General features: G+C 36.2%; 1 protein-coding gene across 2 annotated transcripts in view; it reads left to right on the forward strand.

Annotated features, from left to right (window-relative positions):
- Window positions 1-17,588, forward strand: part of HSD17B4 (hydroxysteroid 17-beta dehydrogenase 4) — an 82,894-nt gene extending 65,306 nt beyond the window's left edge. For both annotated transcript variants that reach the window (XM_045566145.1, XM_045566147.1), the window contains exons 21-24: window positions 1,028-1,114; window positions 2,444-2,582; window positions 10,969-11,096; window positions 17,140-17,588. In XM_045566145.1, the coding sequence (XP_045422101.1) occupies window positions 1,028-1,114; window positions 2,444-2,582; window positions 10,969-11,096; window positions 17,140-17,229 (444 nt within the window). In that variant the 3' untranslated portion in view covers window positions 17,230-17,588. The remainder of the gene's footprint in view (window positions 1-1,027; window positions 1,115-2,443; window positions 2,583-10,968; window positions 11,097-17,139) is intronic.
- Window positions 17,589-25,764: the final 8,176 nt, after the last annotated feature.

A 25,764-nucleotide genomic window follows, 5' to 3' on the forward strand; every position in this document is an offset into this window, starting at 1 on the left:
ACACCAATGTTTCAAAATAATATGCTTGTCTTGGTTACAAGAAAGTAATTTACTGAAGTGTATTTGTTCATTAATTGTCTCTTTCCATACTTTTCACTGTATACAATTTGAAGTAAAATGAACAAATTGTTTGAAAGATCTTTTTCTTTTTCTTGCAGAGTGTAATGGAAAGTAGTCAAGGGAAAATGATCTTCTTGATTATTAAAAATCAAAGTTTTAATAAATGCTACCTTGAGTTTTAGAAACTTATCCTATACATTTGTAGCAATAGCATAATTTTTATGAAAAAATAGCCATTGGAATAATTTGTAATGAAGGATTAGGAATTAGAATTTGAGTTCCTTTAATGACTATTCTGATAAAAGTCTATTTAGGCATTTAGTTTATGCTACATACACTTCCTATTTGAAATAAGACCTGGAGTTGCTACTTAAAAAACACAATTTTTTTCTTTTTTTTTCTTTTTATATTCTTTCACAGCACACTGAAGGAATAAAAACACAATTATGGTCTGTTCCTAGCCAATGTTGTTCTATATTAACAGAACAAATGTACTTTGAAGTAACGCTACCTCATGTGGACATTGTGCTATGCCTTTTACAATTTATAAGAATTCAGCACAGGGTCCCCATTCATTTATGCTTATAAATAAATTCTGTTTATAAGAATTCATTCCCTGGTTCCCCATTAGACACACTTGTTTGAAAAAAATCCCCCAAATACCAATACCCAGGCTCCATGATAGACCATTTAATTTTGGGGGATGAGGCCTGGTCATAGGTATTTTTAAAAAGTGCTCCTGTTGTTTCTACAGCCGGAGTTAATAACAACTATATTATGTCAGAAAGCCTTTGTGTTATTCATCTTGACATTTATTTATCAATCTTTTATTTTATTTGGATTATTCCTTTTCATATGAGGCAAAAATATAAATTTGTTTTAAATGACTTTATACTGTTTCACAATGAAATTGTGTTCCCATTGGAATCATTAGAGTGAACTATTTTTTTCTTCTACCCTTTATAAGGTCCCAGAAACTGGAGACATCGTCATTTCAAATGCATATGTGGATCTTACGCCAACATCTGATATTTCGGCTAAGACACCCTCTGAAGTAGGTTATAAAAACTGGTATCCAAGTCACTTCCTTATTTATGAATTTCAGTTAAGATCACTTTAAGAATTTTCAGGCTACTTTAGAAAATCAAGAGCTATGAAACAATTCTTAATTCTTAAAGTGAAGGACATTAATTCAAAACTGCTTGGAATAAACAGAATACTTTGACAACTTATGAATTTATAAAATAATTTTTGCAGGACACTGGGATATTTTAGAAGAGAAAATACTTAATTTTCTAGTTTTAAGGTAAATAAATCACTTGTTTAATGAGAAATCTAAAGCAAACCGTATTTTTGAGAAAAATATACTAAAAAGTTAAATATCCTGGCTGGGCTCAGTGGCTCACACCTGTAGTCTTAGCACTTTGGGAGGCTAACGCAGGAGGCTTGCTTATGACCAGGAGTTTGAGACCAGCCTAGGCAACATAGCAAGACCCTGTCTCTACAAAAAATAGAAAAATTAGCCAGGCATGGTGGTATGACAGCTACCCAAGAAGCTGAGGCAGAAGGATTGCTTAAGCCCAGGAGTGAGGTTGCAGTGAACTATGATGACTGCACTCTAGCCTGGGCAACAGAGTGAGACTCTGTCTCAAAAAAAAAAAAAAAATTAAATATCCTGTACCTTTTCCTTTTTTTTTCTTGATTAAAAGATTTCTGTCTTGATTAAAATATTTCTGTAAAGCTTCATAAACAAATATAAATACAATAGCATGTATTATTTATTAAAACATTTGTTTTCTTTATTAACATGCTGAGATTTTTCGATAAAAATATTTATATTCTGTCTCTGAAATATAAATTTGTAATGTTGAAGTTTTTATAACCATGATCTTTAATTGTCTGGTAAACTATATTATCACGTGACTGAATATTAAAATCCCTTAAGTGTAATTAATGTAAGATCAAAAACTTAAGAAGTATTAGAGCTAGAAAGAAATTTAGACTTCGTATAATTTTAGTCCCATTTTATAAATAAAAAAATGAGACCACAAAAGTTGATTGATTTTTCTGATACCTTCCTGAACTTAACTATTGCATAGGTTGTCTACTTATACATGTTATTTACAATTTAGTTTACTTTTAAAATATTATTTCTGAATTCTGATAAAAGTAAAACCCTCTTATTAAGAGGACTGATGTTCTGGAATAATGACATATATAAATTTATGGAAAGTATGAAAGAAGCCTAGCATGAAAAAAACTAGCTTAACTACCCTATTTATGTGCATTTTTTTAAAATCAGTTTTATTACACATATATTTTGTAATCATTTTTGCCCTTGAGTTATTTTTATAGAACTTTTAAAACTTTTCTCTTTTTCTAGGGTGGGGAGCTTCAGAGTACCCTTGTATTTACGGAAATATCTCGCCGCCTTACGGATATTGGGCGTGAGGTGGTAAAGAAAGTAAATGCTGTATTTGAGTGGCATATCACTAAAGGTGGAAATATTGCAACTAAGTGGAGTAAGTCATATCCCTGATTTTATAATATTCTAAGGCAATTCTTAGTAATAAAGTATCCTTGTTATATTAAAGACTCTCTCTTTTAAGGTAGGTAAATCTTACCTTCTTAGGTAAGTTTTTTCTATGGGAATGAACAGGTTTTGGGACAGCCAAAGATATGTTTGTTTTTTTTTTTTTTTTTAAAGAGATCTAGGCCGGGCGCGGTGGCTCACTCCTTTAATCCTAGCACTCTGGGAGGCCCAGGCGGGCGGATTGTTTGAGCTCAGGAGTTCGAGATCAGCCTGAGCAAGAGCGAGACCCCGTCTCTACTAAAAATAGAAAGAAATTATATGGACAGCTAAAAATATATATGGAAAAATTAGCTGGGCATGGTGGCACATGCCTGTAATCCCAGCTACTCGGGAGGCTGAGGCAGTTGGATTGCCTGAGCCCAGGAGTTTGAGGTTGCTATGAGCTAGGCTGACACCACAGCATTCTAGCCCCAGGCAACAGAGTGAGACTCTGTCTCAAAAAAAAAAAAAAAAAGATCTAGGGAATCAGTTAAAAATGAAAATATTTGTTTTAAGATTTTTATTGTAATATCTGAAATCAATACTTTTAAACAGTCAGCTGTGTTTCTTTAGCTAATTTTCAACTTCTTCTAAAAAATAAAACAAGTTCATTAGGTCAAAAGAAATATTTTAAGTCATTATATTTGACAGTTATAAAGTTATTTTCTTCATACCCAAATAATAATTTGGATTATTTTAATTATCAGTATAAAATCATAATTATTTTCTTGACATATATAAATTGCAGTCAAAGGTGCTTATTTATCTAGTCTAGGGAAGTTATTTATTAGAGTGCCGTGTTAGCAAGCTGGCTAGGCACACAATATAAACCAACTTACTGCAGAAAAAAAGCAGTCATATTTCCTTTCACTAAGATGGAGGTCCAAAAGGACCCTGGTACCATTTTATGAAGAAAGAGAAATTAGAGGATAACAAGAATAAAGGAAAAAAAATCTTGCCAGATCTTTTGCATCGGCTGTGTAACTCACATCGTTAATCATGGCACAAACTTTCATTTATAGAGTATTCTTTATTTATAGAGTATTCTAACCTTACCTTTGTTTTAGAGAAGTCTGACCTATAGAGTTATTGGAGAAATATAGTGTGCCAGTGAAGATTTGCTGAAACTTTCTGATTTTTCATGCTTTTCTACCTGAAAGTCCCAAGGGATGATGAAATCCTTTCACTTTTAGTCAAGCGGCTGTGGTCCCCTCCATTTGCCTTTTAAATATAGGACAAGAAGCATCCAGGATAGTTTTTAGCTCAAAGGATTCTTCTCTTCCTTTATAATTGTGAGACATACTGCAGTCCTTTGTAGTTTAGGTTGCCCAAGAGCCTCCTGAATGCTGTGGGACTCCTGGAGGAGGCCTGTGATTGGCTTATACTGTAGGACCATCTAAACTTTCAGGCTCAGCTCCAGACTGATTCTTCTCTGGGGATAGGGGCCTTGTATTATGTGCAGTATACTATGGTGATGTTGAAAGCAGCACCTGTAGGCTGCTTCTGAAAGCCTTACAACAGGTGGAATGAACCATCTTTTTCACTCAGTATGTACTGCATACCTTGCAGATAATGTGTCTGTACAAAATTTTTTTAAGAAAAAAATGTATAGGTTTGAGTTTTTACTTGTGTAGCAGAAACTAATATTTTACGGATTTCTATTATTTTTATTACTTTAAGTGAACCTATCAAAGTGTCTTGGAAACCAGATTGTTCTGTTACATATTATAAACGATAGAATCACTACATATGCTCTCTTAGACTAAAAAATTAAAATGTATCTAAATCAATTGAATCTTTTGGAAACAATCTTCTATTAGATATTCCTAGAAAATATTTTGACTTTTTTTTCAGTTGGTTTTAGTTCAATATAAACAACTTTCTTTTTAATATAACATTTGTTATTCCTTTTAGGTAGTGTATGTTTATTATATAAAATTTGGTCTATAAAGTATACAGAAGAAAATATTGTTGTATAATCTCACTACCCAGTTAGTCTCTTGGTGTTTGTTCTTCTTGAAGACATTTTGGCTTACAGGAAGTTAATTCAGAAGGAGAATAAAGGAAATTTTAAAGTGCCTAATTTTTGAAGAAATAACTTCATAGATTAATAATGTATATGTAGGTGTCATCTCCTCCCTCCCTCCATTCCTCCCTTCCTCCCCTCCTCCCTCCCTCCCTTCCTCCCTCCCTCCCTTCCTTCCTTTCTTTTTTCCTTCCATCTATCCATGATAGAATGCAACTTTTCCCCTATGGATGAAAGTATGTATATTTGAAATTGAATTATAAAGCACAGACTTTTTGAGGATACTGGTGAAGGAGAGAAGTGAGATTTATGAGAATGAAAAAAGGCACTAGAACTGTGTGTTTTAAAGTTGGTAGAATAAAACTGTGTAGGGATTTATAAAGTATACAAGTGATCCACGCTAGGCAAATGGGATTTCCTTCAATATAGTATCTATAACAAACTAAGATTTTCCCCTTATTTTGGTGGTACTTTGCTTGCAGACAATATTTGAAAATGTGCTTACATTTAAAAATTACCTTTAACCTAGGAAAAAAATTTCCCCCTCCCCCTTCTGTTTCCACTGGAAAAATGGGTATGTTGGAATCCTGTTAATTGCTACTTATTATTGATACCTTGTGGCTTTTGTTTGTTTTCTCATCTTTTTTTTTTTCAGGTCCTTATTTGTCAAAACTGACAGTCAAATTGGATCTTAAGGCTTTCTCTGAAAGAATTCACCATTCCCTTTGGTTGTCTGCCTGGCTCTGTTATTTGATTTGAATCTCAGCTGTATAACTGTTTCTATTTCTGGTTCTTATTTTCTCCATCTTTGTGTCACTGAGCTCAATCATAGTTGCTGGCAGCCATAGAAACTATCTAAGACTTTTGACTTACGGTATCTTAGAAGATGATTCCATGTTGGCATTTCTGTTTTGCATCATCGTGCTTAATGACATAAAATAAATGATTAAATACTTTGGCTTAGCGAATACCTAATTTTTTTTTTCACAAGCAGTTTTTAAAATGTTTTGCTAAACTCTTAATTATCCAATATTTTGTATTTTAAAGTGTTGTTAAGTTGTCCCAGCCTTGTTCACATCATGGCAGACTAGAGCCTGGTTATGGAGAACAGGGCTGAGCACCTCAGTTCACCATGGCTGGGCTCAGGTGTCACTGGTATTGCTCCGGTGACTGATCTTGAGCAAGTCTGGGAAAGGAGGAATTTGGGCTCATTAGCCTGGAAGGAACGTTCCAATCTAAAGATCCTGGGCTATGCCCATCTTCTCTGTTCCCTTTCCCAGTCTGCCATGCACACAGCAATGATAAAAACAACACATCTCTGGGCAGAGGGAGAGAGAGAGAGAGTGTGTGTGTGTGTGTTTGTGTGTGTGTGTGTCTTTTCAAACTGAATTTGTCTGGGTTTAGAGAGAATTAGGAGGTTTATGATGTCAGTGCCAGGTCAGTGTTGGTTTTGGCTGGGGAAGAGGAGGAGGAGTCGTAACTGTGTCTTTTGAGATTGGTCTCCTCTGAGTCCTATCATGCATGGAGATCTAGGAGCAGGAGGGCTGCTCGGGTGAGGGACAGTGTGGCGTTGCTGGGCTGATTTGACCTGAGAGAGGCTAGAGAGCCCTTCCTTCTCTTTGTGTACCAAGAGGGTGGACCTGAGAGGTGTAGCCTCCTGGTCTGCATAGGAAGTCAGAGGGAGGGCCTCACGGAGGCGCTTTTAGGAAGGAAGCCATTATCTTCTTGGAATGCTCACTTGTACCCTCTTATTTCTGCCTCTGGGGACAATGTTTTGATAATGAAGTATAATTTTAGAATTGATTAATAAAAGCATTACGATCCATAGATAGTGCTTCCTTAAGTATATAGCTAGAGGTCATGATTAAGCCTATCTTTCTTATTTCATTATTAATATCTAACACTTGTTCTTGCTATTATAACAGATATTAATAATGAAATTCTGTTGTCTGTGTTTTTTTTATTACTCTAAAATGGAACTGAATGTCTGGACATATTTGAATACTTTTTTCCAATCTCCTTCAGGTGTTTTATGCTTTTGAATAAAGGTTATCCTTTGACTTTTTATTTTTCTAGAGTTTCTTTGATTAGGTTGAAAAAGTAAAAATGGACAGGAGGTGGAGAAACGTCTCTGAATTCCTTTTGAGCAGAGTCTGTTGCTTGTCATAGTCATCTTACTGTATTACGGTCATTTATATACTAATTGTGTGTTTTCTCTCACTTGGCCTTGGGTTTAACCTTGAGAAATTATGGCTTAACCTTAACTTGTCTATTTCCAGCTTCTACTATGGTTTATAACACATATTAATTAGCCTGATTCTGTACATGTTGAATAAGTGCTAAAAGCCATGTAGAAAGGATAGATTTAAATAGAACAGTATGGATGCCTTTTAAAAAAAGTACTGAAATTGATGCCTTACCTTCTATTAAAATAATAGGCTTATTTTTTGGATAGTGACATTTGTATTTAGTATGAGTGAAATATGCAGGAGCAGTGATACCACTGAAACATTTTATAATTAACCAACATATTTTATGGTATTTTTTACTATTAATTCATAAAAACCAGCCAAAAGTAGTTGTAGTAGACCCTTTGGATCCTATTCTATTGTTCTAAGCAACAGTAAAAATTCAGAGAAAATGAAAGATGACATAAAGGCATAAAGAAGATAAAGAATCAAAGGCTTTATATGGCCTATAGAATAGTCCGCTCCTGAAAATTAAAACATAGTTACTCTTATCTGAAACTCTGGGAACCAAAAAGCTCTAAAAATGAAAAGTTTTTTTCTCATAACTCACTGGTGGCAAAATCTGACCTGAACTTACATGATGCTATTAATTGTCTTTAACACACCTATTGTGAATTAGTTGAGTATAGAAGTAACATATTTGTTTATAGAGTGTTGCACCATTGGTGATTTTTTCTAATATATCATATGTATTTTATGTATCATATTTCCTTCCTGAAATCTGATTCTATGCTCCAAAACACACCCAGCCTTAAGCACTTCACATGAGGAATTGTGTATCTGTACATGCGTATAAACAATTGTTACAGAACACAAGTGATAAGAGACATGGAAAAGGTGCTCTTGGCTTTCAGAGAATGAGAGGATTGGTTCATTCGACAAATATTTGAGTATTTAATGATGTACCAAGTTCTCTGCTAGGTTGGACACTGCGATATGAAAGTACAGGGTGGCATGTTTATCCATGGCCATGAATATTGGAAGCAGTAAGTCAGGAAAGTTGAAACACTAGGATTGAGGAAACAAAGGTTGTTGCATTGCAAAGTAAAAGAAGACCTAAATTAAGGTAATCATAATAACAGAGGGGAGAGGGCCTACACAGAACATAGAATTGACAGGCTTGGCTACTGACTATGTCTGAAAAACAGGAGAAATGAGAGAGTCAAAACCCAGAACTAACGCAGAGGCTTTGAGCCTGTGTGCTTGAGGATGTTGACTTTATTACTAGAAGTGCAAAACGGGAGAGGGGGGAGGTTTAGGAGAGAAGATGACGAGCTGTGGTGCCAAAACTGTAGTTGACCAAGATCTCTGGACTAGACTGTAGAAACTGTGGGCTGGAACTTAGAGGTAAATTCACAGCTGGAAACCATATTTGAGGTGAAACTGAGAACATTAGCTTTGCCACCTTACTTCATGGCATGCAGGAAGAAAATGGAAGGAGGATCTTTACTGGTCCTAAAGGATTATTTGCCTGCTGTTCCTGTTTACTTCTTTTTTTCTTTTTTTTTTTTTATAGGGCGTGGCCACCACACCTCCGCTCATGCAGGGTGCGACAGCCCCGCCTGCTCTAGTATTTCCATTTGTCTATAAACCAAATGAACATTTTAGAATTTTGCCCACAGGTTTTGAATATGCAATTTATTATAAATCTAGGCAAAAACACAATCCTATGTGTCCAAAAGAGGAATCTATTTGTTGTTCAAATGTATCTAATAACTATAAAATAGCCATGCTACTAAACTTTTTACAAAGATTTATTTCCATGTGCTAAATACAATGTTGCTGAGCAAAAATCTGTTTTGTTTTCCTTAGGATGATAGGTTTAAGCTGGTTGACATGAACAATTTGGTTGTTTTCCTACTAAATTTAAATTTGGTTTCCTTGGGTTTTAAAAAAATACATACCGTAATTAATTGTGTAATGCTAAGTCTACGTATCTGCACCAATTCCAGGCATCCACTGTGTGCTATATGACAGTGACTGGATGGGGATGTTCTTTGAATGTTAGAGGTCATCTGTTTTGAATCTTAGAAATTTGCTGCAATATGGAAGCATGTATGGAGATTTGGGAAATGGCATTTTTTCAGATCAGAATACATTCATTTGTGAGGCTACCTTGTGATCATTGGAACCTTTGAGCTCTTGGGTTGGTGCTCATCTTCTAGCTGTCAAACCAGATTACTCTTTAGGTTCTCAACTTGGATATAAGCTAAATCTTAAGGGTCTTGGTTCCAAATTTTGGATTGGGATCCCAATGACTATCTTATGCATTCATAGAAGTCTTGAAAGATGACCTTTGAAAAGAAATACGCTCTCCAGTCAGGGATGGAGTCCTGTTTGTTGGAGAGGTGTCTGCTTCAGGGTCACTCTCTGTTCCTTAGTAACAATAACTGCTTTCTTTCCATCTTACCAGCAGTAGCTCCTGACTGCATGCTTGTGTGCATTTACTCTTCAAAAGTACACACAAAAGCACCTTTTAAAAATCGCTTAAAACAGTTGTGGCTTTCCATTTTCCGGGTGTGTTATTTACCTTAATAACATATTTTTGTATTTTTTGTTTGAAATAATTTCAGACTAACAGAAAAGTTTCAAAAATAGTACAGAGAACTTATGTCTGTTCTTCATTCAATTTCCCCAAATTGTTAAAATTTTTATCCCATTTTCTTTTCATCATGTTATTTTTTTTTTCTGAAGCATTTGAGTAACTTGCAGACATGATGTCCCTTTATCCCAAAAAGACTACTTTACTAGAATTTTCTAAGAACAAAGATGTTCTCTTAATCTATTCCTAGAACAATTATCAATATCAGGAAATTAACGTTGATGTAGTACTATTATGTATCTACAGACTTTATTAATATTTCTCTAATTATCCCAATAATGTCCTTTATAACAAAAGAATAATAATGGTAACAGTAACAATAATAGAAATGAAGAAAGAAAAAGAACTGAGCAGGGTCCAGTCTGAGATCATACATTGCATTTAATTGTTAGATCTCTTTAGTGTGCTTTAATCTGCATGAGTTCTTCAATCTGTCTGTTTTTCGTGACCTTGACATATTTAAAGACTGTAGAGGCCAGCTATTTTGTAGAATCTTCCTCAGTTTATATTTATTTGATTTTTTTAATGATTAGATTTAGTTTTTGTGTTTTTGGCAGGAATAGCACAAAACTATTGTGTCCTTCTTGGTGTGATTTTTTTTTTTAAAATCTAAGTTTTTCCTGTGTTGTTGATATTATTATTATTACATTTTATTTTTTTGGTAGAGATCCTTCTTTTGTGTGATTTTCTAATCATCCATTTAACAAATAATTCCTAAGTACTTTCTCTTCGAGGAAGTGTAGGGGATGCGAAGGTATGACATGTCTATACCAGCAAAGACCACCTAGTCTTTTTTTTTCTTTTTATTTCAGGATATTATGGGGGTATAAACATTTTGGTTACATGTTATGACTTTGCCTCAGCCAAGCCAGGATTAGAGGCGTGCTCTTCCCCCATACAATCCTCATTGTCTAATCTTAAGGGAAAGGGGCATAAACAAAAATAGCTCCTTCTTTCCCCTATAGTAGCCCTTTGTGATTTGTAAGTTACATGGCCCAAGACCTTCACAGATTCCTAAGTTTTCAAATGCCATATTCTCATCTGCTACCTCACTCCTCCCCCATTAAATTCTGGAAAGTATAACAAATTGTTATGAACTCTTTCAAAGCCTTCATGATTATTATTTGATATTTAAAATACATTCTGCCACTAAAAGAAAATGAATACAATCTATTTCTTCATTTTTACAGTAACATTAGCCATGAATTTACAGTTGATATAAACTCAAGGTGATGGTGATAGATAATTCTCCCATAGGAGACATGTCGTAGACCATGACCTGAGCCTCTACGGAATGGGAAGTTCCCCTTCTTTACCCCAAATTTCTGTATTCTTGTATTTCTGTATTTTGTATTTTTCTAAATGATAGATAAGGTATAATCTATAGGTAGAATAACTACCGCACCCTTATATTGTGAGGAAAAAATGATATGCATTGGTTTCTTCCTATTTTTCCCAGCCATTGACCTGAAAAATGATTCTGGAAAAGTGTACCAAGGTCCTGCAAAAGGCTCTGCTGATACAACCATCATACTTTCAGATGAAGATTTCATGGAGGTAGTCCGGGGCAATCTTGACCCACAGAAGGTAACAATCTTAAAATGTTCATTTATTCACCATCATTGCTTCCTATTTGACAATTGCAGTTTTTGAGCTGATTCCTAAATTCTAATGTAGAAGACACATTCCTTACAACTCTGAAAAAGATATAGTTGGTACCAATATTCTGGTTCACAGATCATATATTTTTTTAATGGAGTTTCAGCTGACACTTTTTAAAACTGAATTTTTGGGTAAAATTCTTCAGTGTACAGTAAAATAATATAAAGCCCACATCTAGGCTTTTTAATGTATTCTGTCACCTTGTTCAAAGGTAAAAAACCATATGATATTAGTATATATTGCATAAAATTAGACATTCATTCCCAATTTATAAGATTAAGAACTAACTCATTGAAAATTGAAATGGATATTTTAACATAGCAGCCAGAATCTTACTTAAGATGAAACATTTAGAGGTATTTCAGTGGCAAACTATGATTAAGAGTGCCTTCTCTGACCGTTACTAGTTAATATATTTTTTTTTTTCTTTGAGGCAGAGTCTCACTCTGTTGCCTGGGCTAGAGTGACATGGCATCAGCTTAGCTCACAGCAACCTCAAACTCCTGGGCTCAAGTAATCCTCTTGCCTCAGCTTCCCAAGTAGCTGGGACTACAGGCATGTGCCACTATGCCCTGCTAATTTTTCTTATATATTTTTAGTTGTCCAGCTAATTTCTTTCTATTTTTAATAGAGACACGGGGTCTTGCTCTTGCTCAAGCTGGTTTTGAACTCCTGACCTCTAGCAATCCTCCCGCCTCAGCCTCCCAGAGTGCTAGGATTACAGGCATGAGCCACCGTGCCCGGCCCACTATTAGTTAATATTATTCTGAAACTTTCAACCAATCCACAAACACACAAAATTAATTGATGTTGCAATTTGAATGGAGAAGAAAAATTTATTATTTTCAATTCATGACTATGTAGCTAGAAATTCCAAGAGAATTATGTTTTAGAATGAAGGAATTCAGACAAGTGATTGAATGCACAGATTTTTAAAAATAACTTTTACATATTAATAGAAGCAAAACCAACAAGACAATATAATGAAATAACTTTGTTTATAGTTACAATCCAAAGTATCAATCCAAAGTATCAATTACTACCCTAACAAGAAAAGCATAGTGCTTATTTCAAGAAAGCTATACAACTTTACAAGGAATGAAGTAATTTAAATAAATGAAGAAATATACTATTTTTCTAGATAGAAAGACTAATTTATAAAGAATTGTAAAGTAGTATAGTGGTTAAAAATATGGTCTTTGGCATCAGATAAATCTATCTGAATCTTTGTCACTTAATCTCAAAGCCTCAGTTTTCTCATTTGTAAAATGAATATAATTGTAATGATCCCAAAGGATTATTATGAGAATTCAATATGATAACATACGTGGAGAGCTTGTTACAGTGCTTGGCGCCCAGTGAGCCCTCTGTTTATTCCTTCCCGGGAATGTCTTTAGTACTTACTGTGACTCAGGTTCTAGGTATTGGCTAAACAGGACAATGCCTCTACTGTGTGGAGCGTAGTTCTAGAGTACTAATAGAAAAGAAATATAATTTCAGGTATGAAGAAAAATAAGGCAAACTTATTGCGTAAAGGGTCACATAGTAAATATTCTAGGCTTTGTGGGCAAGGTGGTCTCCTACAGCTATTCAACTTTGCCATTGTAGCATTAAAGTAGCCATAGCTAATATGTAAACAATTAGGTATGACTGTTCCTATAAAACTTTATTTACAAAAACAGGCAGCAGACTAGATCTGCCCTTCAGGTTGTAGTTTGCCAGCACTTGGGTTAGTGTGACAGGGTAGTGGAACTGTTATAGATAGGTTTAAAATACCTGAAAAGGCCTTAGAGAGACTGGAACACAGTCAGGGAATGAGCCATGAAGCTAAGGAAATAACTAGGACAAAGGCTTCGGGCAGGAGTAACTTGGCTTATCCGAGTATAACTGAGACCAGTGGAACAATGGGGAGAGTGGTGAGAGGTGAGATGGGAAAGGCAGGGGCTAGATCGCACGGGACCTTGAAGATCTTGCCAATAGATCTTACTGCGTGTGAGAGGAAGCCACTGAGCTCTCTGACATCTCTCAGATTTCAGTGTCTCACCTGGTCTTCTCTGAGCTCCATAGTGATATAACCAGCTCTCTACTTGACCTCTCTGGTGGGAATCTTACTGACATCTCAAACTTACTATGTTCCATATAGAACTTGAGATTTAATTTTCTCCCCAGCTTCTTCCTTCTCAGTAAGTGGCCCCATCTATCTACCCAAATTAATAAGCCCAGACACGTAAGAATTTTCTTAGGTTCCTTCTATCCCTCTATATCCTTTTCATCCTTACTCCTGCCTGACCTTTCTCCAGAATATGTCTTGAATTCATCTTATTCTCTTCATCTCTAGAGATACCACCATGATATAAGCCTCCATCACTTCTCACCTGGGTTACTACAACAGCTTCTTGACTGGGCTGTCTGTCTTCTTCCAGCCCTGCCTCTCCCATCTCATCTCTTCTCCACACAGGACACTTTAAAAATGTAAAGCAGATGGTAGTTCATCCCACCTGAGAAAAACTTCCAAGATCTCCTTTTGCACTTGGACAGAATCCAGTCTACTTGTTACCGTGTCAGATGTGATACTTCCCTTGCTCATCTTTCCAGCGTCATCCCACAGCGTTCGCCTCATCGCCTATAATGCTAATTCTCATTACTTTGTCCTTTTTCTCAGTTCCTTCCCTTCAGCTTTTACTCCTTCAGTGTCTATATGTTTTTCTTTTCTGGAATCCGCCCACCCCAGCTGTTTGCATGGCTGGCTTCATTTCCTCCAAAGTAGTTCTGTCACCAGTGTAAAGGGTCTTGCTAATGTCACAGAAAGGAATTTCAGGACACGCATACAACCAAGCGACAGTGACAGGTTTATTGAGCGAAAGTGGACAGGCTTAGGAAAGGCTTGTGCAGAATCGAAAGTACACTCCCAAGAAGGAGGGGGTGGGCTCGAGAAGCACAACTGCCCGAACCCTGAGTGGTTGCTGTTTTTGTTTGTTGAAGTCAAAGAAGGCTGGGCGGTTAGGGGAACTCATGATTCCCCTGTTTTTCCCACAAAGGGGGTCAAACCGCAGTGTTAACTTATTACAGTTGTGCTATATTGGGGGAAAGGTCACTTTGTACCTGTGCGATGCTGGGAAGTTAATGGCTCTTTTCTCCTCAGGTCTGTTCGCTAAGGGCTGTTTGTTCGAGCCAGTTGACTAACTCTCTGTTCCTCCTCCCTTGCTCATACCTGACTACTTTAACTGTTCCTTCCTGTTATGTTCTAATAGCATCCTGTTTTCTCCTTCATAGCATTTTTTGTTTTGTTTTGTTTTTGAGACAGAGTCTCACTCTGTTGCACAGGCTGGAGTGCAGTGGCGTGACCACTGCTCACTTGTAGCCTCAAACTCCTCAGCTCAAGTGATCCTCCTACTTCAGCCTCCCAATAGCTAGGAGCTACAGGCACACACCACCACCCCTGGCTAACTTTTTATTTTTTATAGAGGCAGGGTCTTACTATGTTGCCCAGGCTAGCTGGCCTCAAGCAATCCTCCTGCCTCAGCCTCCCAAAGTGCTACGATTAGAAACATCAGCCAGTGTGCCTGGCCCTTCATAGCATTTATAACAGGCCTTAATTATTTGTTTACATTTTATTTTTTGACTCCTATACTTTAATGTTAGCTCCATGAGGACAGAGACAGATGTCTATTCCCTAGCCTAGAATATTGCCTAGGATACTGTAGATAACTCAGTTAATACTTGAGTTGATTAAAGCAAGTGTGGAAGTCAGGAACACAAGCTCAATGGCAGTAGTTCATTCTGTGTAGAAGTCAGAAACTTCTGCACGTCAGACTCCACAAAATATTCCCATAAACCTGGGGAAGAAAATAAAGATGATGAAACACAGTATGTTGGTATCACTAATATATACAACGTTCTAGAAAGCACTATGACCTCAGTAGAACAAGTGGATAAAAGATATGAACCAGTAATTAATGAAAGAAATAGAAATGACTAACATATGTAAGAAAGACTTAATTTTTCCCAGTATCCAAAAATGCAAGTTAAAGCTGTAATTTTTGCCTCAAATTTTCAAAAATTAAGAAAATAGTAGTATTTTAAAGGTTGAGGTAAGAGAATTCACATGTAGCTGGAGAGAATATAAAGTTGATATTGGTTTTCTGGAAAGTACAGTGTTCAAAGTTCCTGGACTTTTTTCCTTTATGGCAATTTATAATCTCGGTTCTTTTTGCATGGCGTTCCCAGGCCAATCCAAATACCTAATGGTTCCTTTCAAGTGGTTAGGTCCAAGTGAGTAGTTTTTTTGTGTTGCGTTCAACTGATATGACAGTATTTCCGTTGCAAATTTTAAACCTTCCACAGTGCCATCGTGTTTGCTGTGATGCCCCAGTGCATGGCAGTGCATGGTTTGGAAACCGCGGTGATATGGAATTGTGGTGAAGAACTTAATTTAATAAATGTTATGATTCAGTAATTCTTCTTCTAGGTATATAGCCTAAGAAAATATATAGGAAGAAAGATTTATATATAAAATTCTGCTCAACAATACCCATCAAATGTTGATATTTACTTCAGATAATTAGGTGTTCTTATTTTAAGTTGTAATTCCCTCTCAGACTTTGGTACCCAGCAGGCTGGTCTAAGTCCTGACTCTTTCCCTGCAGGAGCTGCAGAGCATCGTTTCAGTAACTGCACAGGAAAAGCAGTCTTAGTTTTGAAATTCCAGTCTCCTAGTTGAATACCTAGCATTTGATCCTGATTGAATGAGTTCTCCCTTATTATTTCTGGGATAAAAAGGTTTTGCTTGTCCTCCAATTGATGAGGATTTGCTTCTGAGATTAAGTTTCTGCTAGTTAACAAGTAGGAGGCATTGTTGAACAAAGATCACCTGAATTTTAAGTCCTGGCCCCTACCTCTTGCTGGTTCTGTGGCCTTGGGCAGGTTATTGAAGTGCTCTGAACTTCAGTTTTCTCATCTGCCAACTGGGGTAAGGACTTCTGATGTGTCAAATGCAAGTTGATGGCTGTGAATCTTAAGTGTGATTATATTTGTGGAGCTGCTTTATAATGCTAAGTGTATATGGAGATTACTGTTTTTTTTTCCCCATCTAGCTAAAAATCTAGGGGCTTTCTTTTACTTTATATTTCATATAAGCTATAAAAACTATGATTTATTTTTATTTTACTCTTAGGTAATTCTCACTGAGGGAGAACTTAAGCAACTTGCTCAAGTTTCTGTATCAAGTCTGATACAGAGGTAGTACAGAAACTCTCAGTCTTTTAACATGCCAGCCTTTTGTTTTATAATGATGAGCTTAATATGGTCTTACCACATGTCAAACACTATGCGGTACACATTATTTCATTTAACTCACAAAACAAAGTTGTGTTATTTAGATACTGTTGTCATGCCTTCTTATAGATGAGGAGACTGGAGCTCGGAGAGGTTAAGTAATTTGTCCAAGTTCACCTTGCTAATAAGTGGCAAAGCCTGGATGTCAGCCCAGGCATTCTGGTACCACAGCCGTGATCTAGTCACCGCAGAATTATATTATCTTATTTTGTCATTCTGTGGCTTTCTATTTCATGAAGATGTAGTAAATATTTTTAATCTGCTTTTAAAAGTTCTGAATTGAATATTTTTTATTAGGAATACACAATAGCATTTTATTCACATGGTGTCAAATTCACATGTAAGAACATAGAGTAAAGCCAGAAGCATGGGTTGAAACAGAACTCCCAGATCTGTCAGTTCAGGTAAATTATTCTATGGTTTTCCAAGATACATAGAAAGTATCTTTTTTTCTTTTCGTAGATATCTAAAAATATAGGTGCTATCTTTGTCATTATATTATCATTGCTAGATAAAAGTTGCCTTTGTTGGCCAGAATTATTAACTCAATTGTATTCAGCCTGAACAATGGTCTTTTTTAAAAAGAAATAAAACGTAACATGCTAACTGTTGGCACTCTTTCCTCTCTTTACAGGCATTCTTTAGTGGTAGGCTGAAGGCCAGAGGGAACATCATGCTGAGCCAGAAGCTTCAGAAGCTTCTTAAAGACTACGCCAAGCTCTGAAGGGCACACTGCACTATTAATAAAAATAGAATAATTAAATACTCTCTTCATCCAGATAAGATTATTCAGAAATAATAAGATCGATTATTCTGCAAAAGTGATCAAAACTAAAATGCCGAGGAATTGCTTAACATTTCCAGATTGCAGATAACTTTTCAGACTTTCATTTTCTACTAATTTTTCATGTATCGTTTTTATGAGGAACTGTATATAAGCTAGCACATGATTATCCTCTGTTCGGAGATCTGTATCTTCATAATAAAAACTTTTAACCCAAGTCTAGTTTCTTTAGAATTTGTGATAGCATTTATAAATTGAAAGAGAAATTAAATGAATAAAAGCCACTTTGATGCTTTCTACACTTCATTTCTTTATTATTTTCTGTTCTCCAATTTATTAACACCCTGATGTTTTAACATGAATTTCCCTATATGTAGTCATTTTTCACATTTTGTTACAATAGTATTTTGCTTTAAGACAAGAGAAAAGTCTTTGTGCTCCCACAATTTCTTTCTTCTCCCTTTCCCTTTGCTGGAAATTCTTTACTTTCATACAGTGTTTATAAATCCACCAAGTATATAGCTTTCTTGCATAATCAGTAGTCTTCAATCATGAAGATGGTCACTAGCCAGTACTGCTATATCACAATCTTCCCCCACATTTAGCTCAGATGAAGTGTGCTAGAAAATGCTCTTTTGATGAATTGGCGGCAGAGGTGACCAGCAATAAGTGGGTCTGGCAATCAGTTTCAATCATGTAGCACAACTGAGGAGAATGTGTGTGGGTGGCTGTTGCAGGCTGGCTTCCCGAGGACGCTGACTTTGAGATGGAGACTTACAAAAGCAGGAAGTTGATTTGGGAGCTGACTTTGAGATGGAGACTCACAGGCAGGAAGCTGATTTGGGAGCTGACTTTGAGATGGAGACTCACAGGCAGGAAGCTGATTTGGGAGTGCTCTTCAGATCTACACTTGTCAGGGGAGGCAGGGCTGGGGAGAGGGAGAGGGAGAAGTTAGGCTGCAATGCACTTACCACAGGCCTCAACCCATCTTTGGGGGAGATCTGAAGCTCAGATTTGTCCCGAGGCAAGTAGTCATCGGTTATGGACCTTGGGCAAAGCGGCAGAACGATTCCTGGAGTATGTTTGTAGTCAGCTGATGATCTTCCCCGCAGCTGAGGGAGTATGTTCTTCAGTCTTGAACTGGGCTTTGGGGAGCTCAGTATAGTGTTTTATTTCAGGAAAGAAGACTGTAGATTGAGGGAAGTAGAGTTTAGGGACCAGGGAGAAGATCTTAGAAATTTGCAATTGTAATACTTACAACAGTAATGGAACATAGTAGACTTTTAATATGTTATTGTTGATTTAGTGAGTGAGCAGAATAAGTAGAAAGCATAGAAGAAAGTTAGACATTAGTAATTATGCCTTTGTCTCATGAATTCTGGATAGTAGAGGGATCCATTGTTTTGCCAATTGAATTTTCAAAAGAAGCAATAGTAATCTTTTAATGTTGATCTTTTATTGGACTAAATAGCTGTTGTTCCTATTAACCTTGGAAAAGCTTAGTGTCCAAATATAAAAGCATATTAAATACCACCATTCATTAATGAAAGTGTTGATTACGTATCCTAGATGCTTAAAACTTATATTAAGGGAATTATGTTTTAATTATTTATCCATCTCTGTCACTCTTAGAGGCCAGAGAGCCACTTGTATGCAGATTTGGCAGCTTCTCACTAGCCCTCATGCTCCTTAACCCTTGTGTAGTATTTTATATTGTTGAATGCACCATCCTCCTTAACTCTTTATTTCTTTTTTAACTTCTAGTAAGAAATATATTAACTTCTTAATGAGCGTGTTAATCTCTCTGGTTTCTATTAGTCTCTTATGATTTCCTTTGACTACCAATGAAGTTCATTAGAGGCTCCAAGGTTTTTTTTTTTTTCCTTCCAAACACCAAGTGGCACCAGGATGTCCCAAGTTTTTATTGGACGCATGTTAACATAGGCTTCCTCTCCCTGCACACGTAACCAATTCCGGACTCCTAGAAGGAAAGTGGCGGTTAGCATAAGCCACATTGTTTGTACAAGCAGTTAGGGCACATGGAGCCACTCGCTGAGGGAATGGTGGGAAACGTTCCAAAATCTAAATTCCCAGATACCAGCAAAGGCCAACCTCAGAAGCACACTTTTCTATGGGTAGCAGCAGTTCCAAGGCCTGCTTTGTTAGCTCTTTTCTACGATGATAGGATCAGCCCCACCCAAACCACATAGCCTAAGAGCGAACCAGGTGTCACATCAGGGGAAATTTGGGGTATTGGGAAGCCAAATCACAAATGTCCACCCCAAGGCTCTTCAGCTCTCCTAAACTGCTTTTCACCCTATCACCTGGTAAACTCCGTATTTGTAAGCCTTCTAAGTTTGTCACCTGTGTGAAAATGTTCTCAGTCAACACTGGTGGAACAATCTCCCACTTCTCACAGAACTTTCGATAACTTTAAAGCATTCTGAGACAGCTCATTTTTACATTGGAGAGAAATAGATTTGAAAAATACTACTCCAACATTTTAACTTTTTCCTTTAGGTCAACAAATAAAACAGCAAAACTGCAAAGGATAATCCAGTTCCACTGAGAAATTCTGAATTTGAGAGACCTCAAAAGCTGACAGTTATGGGAAGTGGTTTTCTGAAGAGAACATTTTAGATCAATGTGGACTAAGCTATTTATGAGGAGAGAGGAGAGAAAATAACCTATTTTAAAGCCCATAAATAGGCAAAATAGAAAAATTACAAGTCTTAGCTAAAAATGAATCTAGATTAATATTATATTTATATGTAGTATATTGGCTGAAATTGGCCAGTTAGGTGATATGTAGACATCAGGCTTAGCATAACTTAAAAAAAATAAAAAGATAACCTGAGATAGTAAAATGTTGAGGCACTAAAATTCAAAATTTAACTCATATGAGATCTGTTTATAGCCTCTTCCAGAATCCGTCTTTTAAGAAGCTTGGTTATATTACTTTGAGCCCATGGCTGACAAGAATTGAAAAATAGACAAGTAGAAAGAACCATGTGTTATTGCAGGGAGCATTGGCTGGGGGAAGTTTTTGAAGGCAGCATGGAAGAAGTCATAAAATTAAACCAGAAAACAGGCTAAAAAGTATCTCTGGTGTCACTGGAAATGAGGGTGAAAAGCTCTACACGTTTTAATCTCTGGAATTTAGAAGAGTGTCAGTAAAGAACGTTGATGGGTTAAATCAGAGATTGGCAAACATTTTCTGTAAAGGGCCAGGCAGTAAATATATTAGGCTTTGTGGGCCACATAGGGTCTCTGTAGCATATTATTATTATTATTAGTTTTTAAGAAAAACCTCTGTAAAATTGTGAAAGCCATTCTTAGTTTGCTAGCTGAACAAAAGCTGAGCACAGGTGTTGGGAGCCACTGGTTTAGAAAACAGAATTTTAAACTGTCATCTTTATTTGCTTTAAACGATTACAAAAGTACGAATGACTTTCAGGAAAATGTTTATCAATAGTGAATAGCAAGGGACAGAACCACGGCCAAGGAACAGGAAGAAATACTTGAAAAATTTGCTTATTCATATTTTGCTTATTAATGGAGCTTTATTTTTGCTTTAAACAGAGTCTCACTTTGTCACCCAGGCTAGATTGCCATGGTGTCAGCCTAGCTCTCAGCAACCTCAAACTCCTGGGCTCCAGTGATCCTCCTGCCTCAGCCTCCTGAGTAGCTGGGACTACAGGAGCGTACCACCGTGCCTGGCTAATTTTTTCTGTATTTAGTAGAGATGGGTCTTGCTTTTCCTCAGGCTGGTCTTGAACTCCTAAGCTCAAGAGATCCTCCCGCCTCAGCCTCCCAGAGTGCTAGGACTGTAGGCGTGACCCACCATGCCTGGCCTTTTGCCATTCTTATTTAAATATGTATATGTCAATTTTTACTATTAAAGAATAGCTATTTTAAGTCATTTTGGTCATTATTTAACTTGTGTTTCCACATACTTTCTGTTCCTTTAAGATTCTGTCTCATAATCTTTAACCAAATAAAATTATTAGTCCTTAAATAAAGAGCCAGATATATAAATCTCACCCATTCACAGGATATATATTCTTTCTTGAGCATACGTAGACTATGAAGGCCATAAAAAAGTCTCAGTTTCAAATTACAGTATCTAATCAAAATTTAATAAAGTTAAAAATCACCTATTAAAAATATTGTATTCCAGACCTCAAACATTTGAAAACCAGTCATCTTCAGCTAAACACTCATAGTTTGAAGAGAATATCACAAGCATGTATATATACATTCTGTGTATGTATATTTGTGTGTATGTGTATATATATATAGTATGTATATACATATGATTATATATATAATTGTAGCATTGTTTTTAGTGACAAATGAAACTAGAAATAAAATGATATTCAGTAATGGAAGATAAAATAAATAAATTATGGTATCATGAAGTATTATGGAGACATTGAACAGAATTAACTACTAATCATTTATCACTAGATATTGTTGAATGACAAAAGGAAGATTCTGTTACGTATTCATGCTTTAATTCAATTTTGAATAAAATAATATATATATTCATGTATATAGATTTTTCACTATAGGGAAAACGCATCTAAATACACTATGTTGTTAGCAGATTACTGTGGCAGGTGGGGTGGTGGTGGAGGTGATTGTAGTAGAATGGGAGGAAGAGAGGGAGACCAAACAAAAAGAGAAAGAAAAAGTATATTAACAAAGCTTGTATATTATCACATTTATTTTATAAAATTATGTTTGCATATGGGAATATATGGAAATGATATTACATTGCAGGATACAGTTAAAGCAGTAATCAAAGGAAACTTTCACAGTTTACAATTCTTACATTAACTGTAAGAAATAATAAAAGAATTAAGTATTCAACTCAAGAAGTTAGGAAAATAACAACAAATAAACCCAAGGAATGCAGAAAAAAGGAATTAGTAGTGATAAAAGTAAACATCATTCACAAAAGAAAAAATCATTCACAAATATAAAAAACTAACACAAATCAAAAACTAAATGAACAAACAAATCAACAGGGAGATTCTTTAGAAAATGTAATAAATAGCTAAGTCACAATCTTACCTAATCAATAAAAAAGAATAGTACTTTGCTCAACTCTATGCTGATGAATTTGAAAAGTGGTATAAAATTAATGATTTTTTTTACATCATTGACCCAAATAGAAAGAAATTCCAAACAGATGGTTTGACACAGGAGAATTTGAGAACATTTTGAGAAATAATTATTCTTCCCAAATCACCAGGACCCAGGATTTACATGATATTTACCCAAACCCTTAATGAACTGATAATACCAATCTCATTTGTATTGTTCTGGAGTGCAATGAATGAGAGCTGCCATGTTTGTTCATGAAGTTGGTGTATAATAACATTTATACCCAAACTTCACAAACATGGTAGAATCAAAGGAAAGTATGGACTAATGGCCTTTATGTCTATTGAAACATCTGAAATAAAAATAAACAAATAGTTATAAAAGCACATTAAGAGTACTACTTATGGTTCAATACAGCACTAGAAACTCAACTAATATGGCTGATTACATTAACAGATCAAATGAGAAAAGTTAGGCATTCCCTATATCAGTGAGTGGCCCCAACATCCACTCATTTCTAGAACCAGCAGCTCAGATGTCATCTTGGATCTTCCCTTTTCATCCCTATCAACATCCGTGAAACACTGTACTCTATTAAATAAATTGCTGTAGACATTTCACTTCTTCCAAATTGTTTTGCTAGATTAAAACTTTTAGGAGTAGAATTGTGGGTTTAAGGGTCTGAGGTACCTTACAACATTCCTTTACAGCCACAAGGTCCCATCTGTGCTTATCCCACTTTGATGAGGAAAGGAGAGCAAGTGTTTGTGTGTTTATGAATGGCAAGTTCTGTCCTAGGAAGAAACAAAAAGTGACGGCCTTATACAAGTCAATGCTTACTGACTGCAGCCGTGCTTTAATTCCTAGTGTTATTAAATTTTGTATCATCAAACCAGAAAAAGCAATTGAGGCAATAAGACTTAGACCTCTGATTCAAATGAGGTGGCTATGGGAGTAACTTAGACAAGTGTGTACCTTGCTTCTGTGTGCAGATGGTGTACCGGGGGGGAGAAGGCCCTGTTTCTGATTAGGAATGGACGCTGTCAGAATGTGCCGCCCTGCTCACAGAACATATCATAAGGAGATGGGTAGTTCTGTGTCTTTAGATGATTTGAATCTTTTGCCCCTTTGAATAATCAACTGAAGTTGGGGCTCAGTGGTGACCAACCTTCAGTCCAAAGCGAGTCACCCCCTTGCTCACGTCCAAGTAAGGACACCTGGACAGAGAGAGGGATTCAGCTGGGAGCTCAGATTGGGATATCTGAGAGAGGTGTGATTGGTGCCGCTACTTTCTGGCCCACTGCACCCTATAAAATAAGTCTCTCTTCTTTTTCCTGTTCCTGGTGAAGAATACAGGGTTTGATTGCCCTGTGGTGGCAGGTTAGGACATCTTGGAACAAATGTTTCCCCTCATGCTTTACTTTTAAGCCTAATTTAGGAGCTATAGAAATATGGCCTGTGCTCCTTATGGCCACATGAATTCTCAAATAGCAGTTTTCACCACCACCGATGGATGGTATTTATTGAACTAATGTGTACTGGGCACTGGAGATTTCGATATGAATGAGGAAGAGAGAATATCTGACTTTCAGCAGCTGACTGCATTGAATGAGTAAATCCAATTTTATTGTTACTTCTTAGGGATTGTTATCATTTAAAGAAATTCTTAATCTTTAGCAGATGTTCAGTGGTTTCTCACATTTAATTGCTTTTTTATATGACTTAGAGAATAAATACTTTCCCATGAGTTGTTTAAGGAATACGCATTTCTCCACATGTGAATTATCCGTTTCTATTCTTAGAGTTGGTAATTTAAAAAAATCCCATTTGGCAAGTGGCAATGAAACTCTGAGAAGTTAAATGAGTTGTTCCAGGTCACAGTGGGAGAGGTATCAGGGTCAGACCAAGAAACAAGATCACCCGACTCCTAGTTTGTGTTTGTTCTACTAGGCATTCCAAACGGGACCTCTACACATATCCTTCTGTCCTTATTTTTAATTATAATATGATTTGCCTTAAAGTTTTCTCCTTCATCAAGGTGAATGGGGCTCTGAAGAGTGCAGTTTCTACAATGCTATCCGAACTTTCCCTCCGTAACTCTGGAATTATAGAAAATTCTCTAAAGGTGAAATCAAAGGGGGCTGGGTATTATACACCTACTTGGACCAGAGAAGTCCTTTTATTTTTGGCATTTTTAATTTCTGACTTTTCTTGCAGAGTCAAAAATGTGTTTGCAGCTTATACTTTGATAGCTCTTTTCTTTATATATTACGGTTCCGTTCCCTAAGTGCCTTTTTACAGTTCCTCAGGGGGTCATCTCCTCTAGACTTTCACCCTGCCTCCCTCACACTGCATGTGCAAACTTATGCTTTGTGTTTTTACTGATAAAACCTTGCAGTTGGCAAAGAAAAATTATCTCTTGAATTTAATTAGGCTTATCACTATAACTATTATAAAAGAATAATACTGAGAGGCCCCAAACAATTTCTTTACCATAGCACATCTTTATTTTTTTGTATATATTAAAAGTGAAATAGTTACTGTTGTAAACATATTGACTTGCTGTAGAACTACTTGACTTTATTGTTCAGGCATTTAAAAACAATCACAAGTTCCAAATCTCAAAATCAAGTTAATTAAAATGTTTAGTCGCTTATCATTTTATAAATTCAATGAGAATTAGTCTATTCACTTATTCAATGATTAGAGTGCAACAAAAATAAATTATTCAAAGTTTCATGTTCTTTGTAAAGACATTGAATTTTCTAAATTCACTTCAACTCACCCGCAAATCAGCTCAAGACACAGGAAAACAAATGAAAACTTTAGAAGTTCTTATAATCAAATGGGACCTGTTTTCATGTTATTTTCACTTTTACATGTCAAAGAATAGATTTCATCATGATATTTCATTCTAAGGAGAGCATTAATTTGGCTTAAAGGTATCTGAAATGATGTATTGACGTAATTCATTGGAATAGCTGAAATAAAGAGATTGTGCATTGCTGAAATGGATGAATGAATGTCTCAACTCATAGTAAGAGCTCCCTAGTTCTGTGAGCCACCTTACTACGTGGGCTCATATTTATTCCCTTTCTCATTTGCAACAGCTAGCCTGATGATCAGGCAGGGAATGGCCTCCCTTGGCTGAAAACTCAAGTCCATTTGCTGCTGGTAACTTTGTATGAGAACTGGGAAAGTCGCTCTCTAGGCTTTTTTCTTGGCTGTTAATTTAAGGGTTTGGGCTAGGGCATTGCCAGAAGGTCTTCTAGTTTCAAGATTTAGGAGTCCATGAGCATTAAAGTTCCAACCTTTCGTTGAAATCAAGTATTTCACTTTATCAAGTAAGAATTATACAGTATA

The sequence above is a fragment of the Lemur catta genome, chromosome 12 (assembly GCF_020740605.2).
Source record: "Lemur catta isolate mLemCat1 chromosome 12, mLemCat1.pri, whole genome shotgun sequence".
NCBI lineage: Eukaryota > Metazoa > Chordata > Mammalia > Primates > Lemuridae > Lemur > Lemur catta.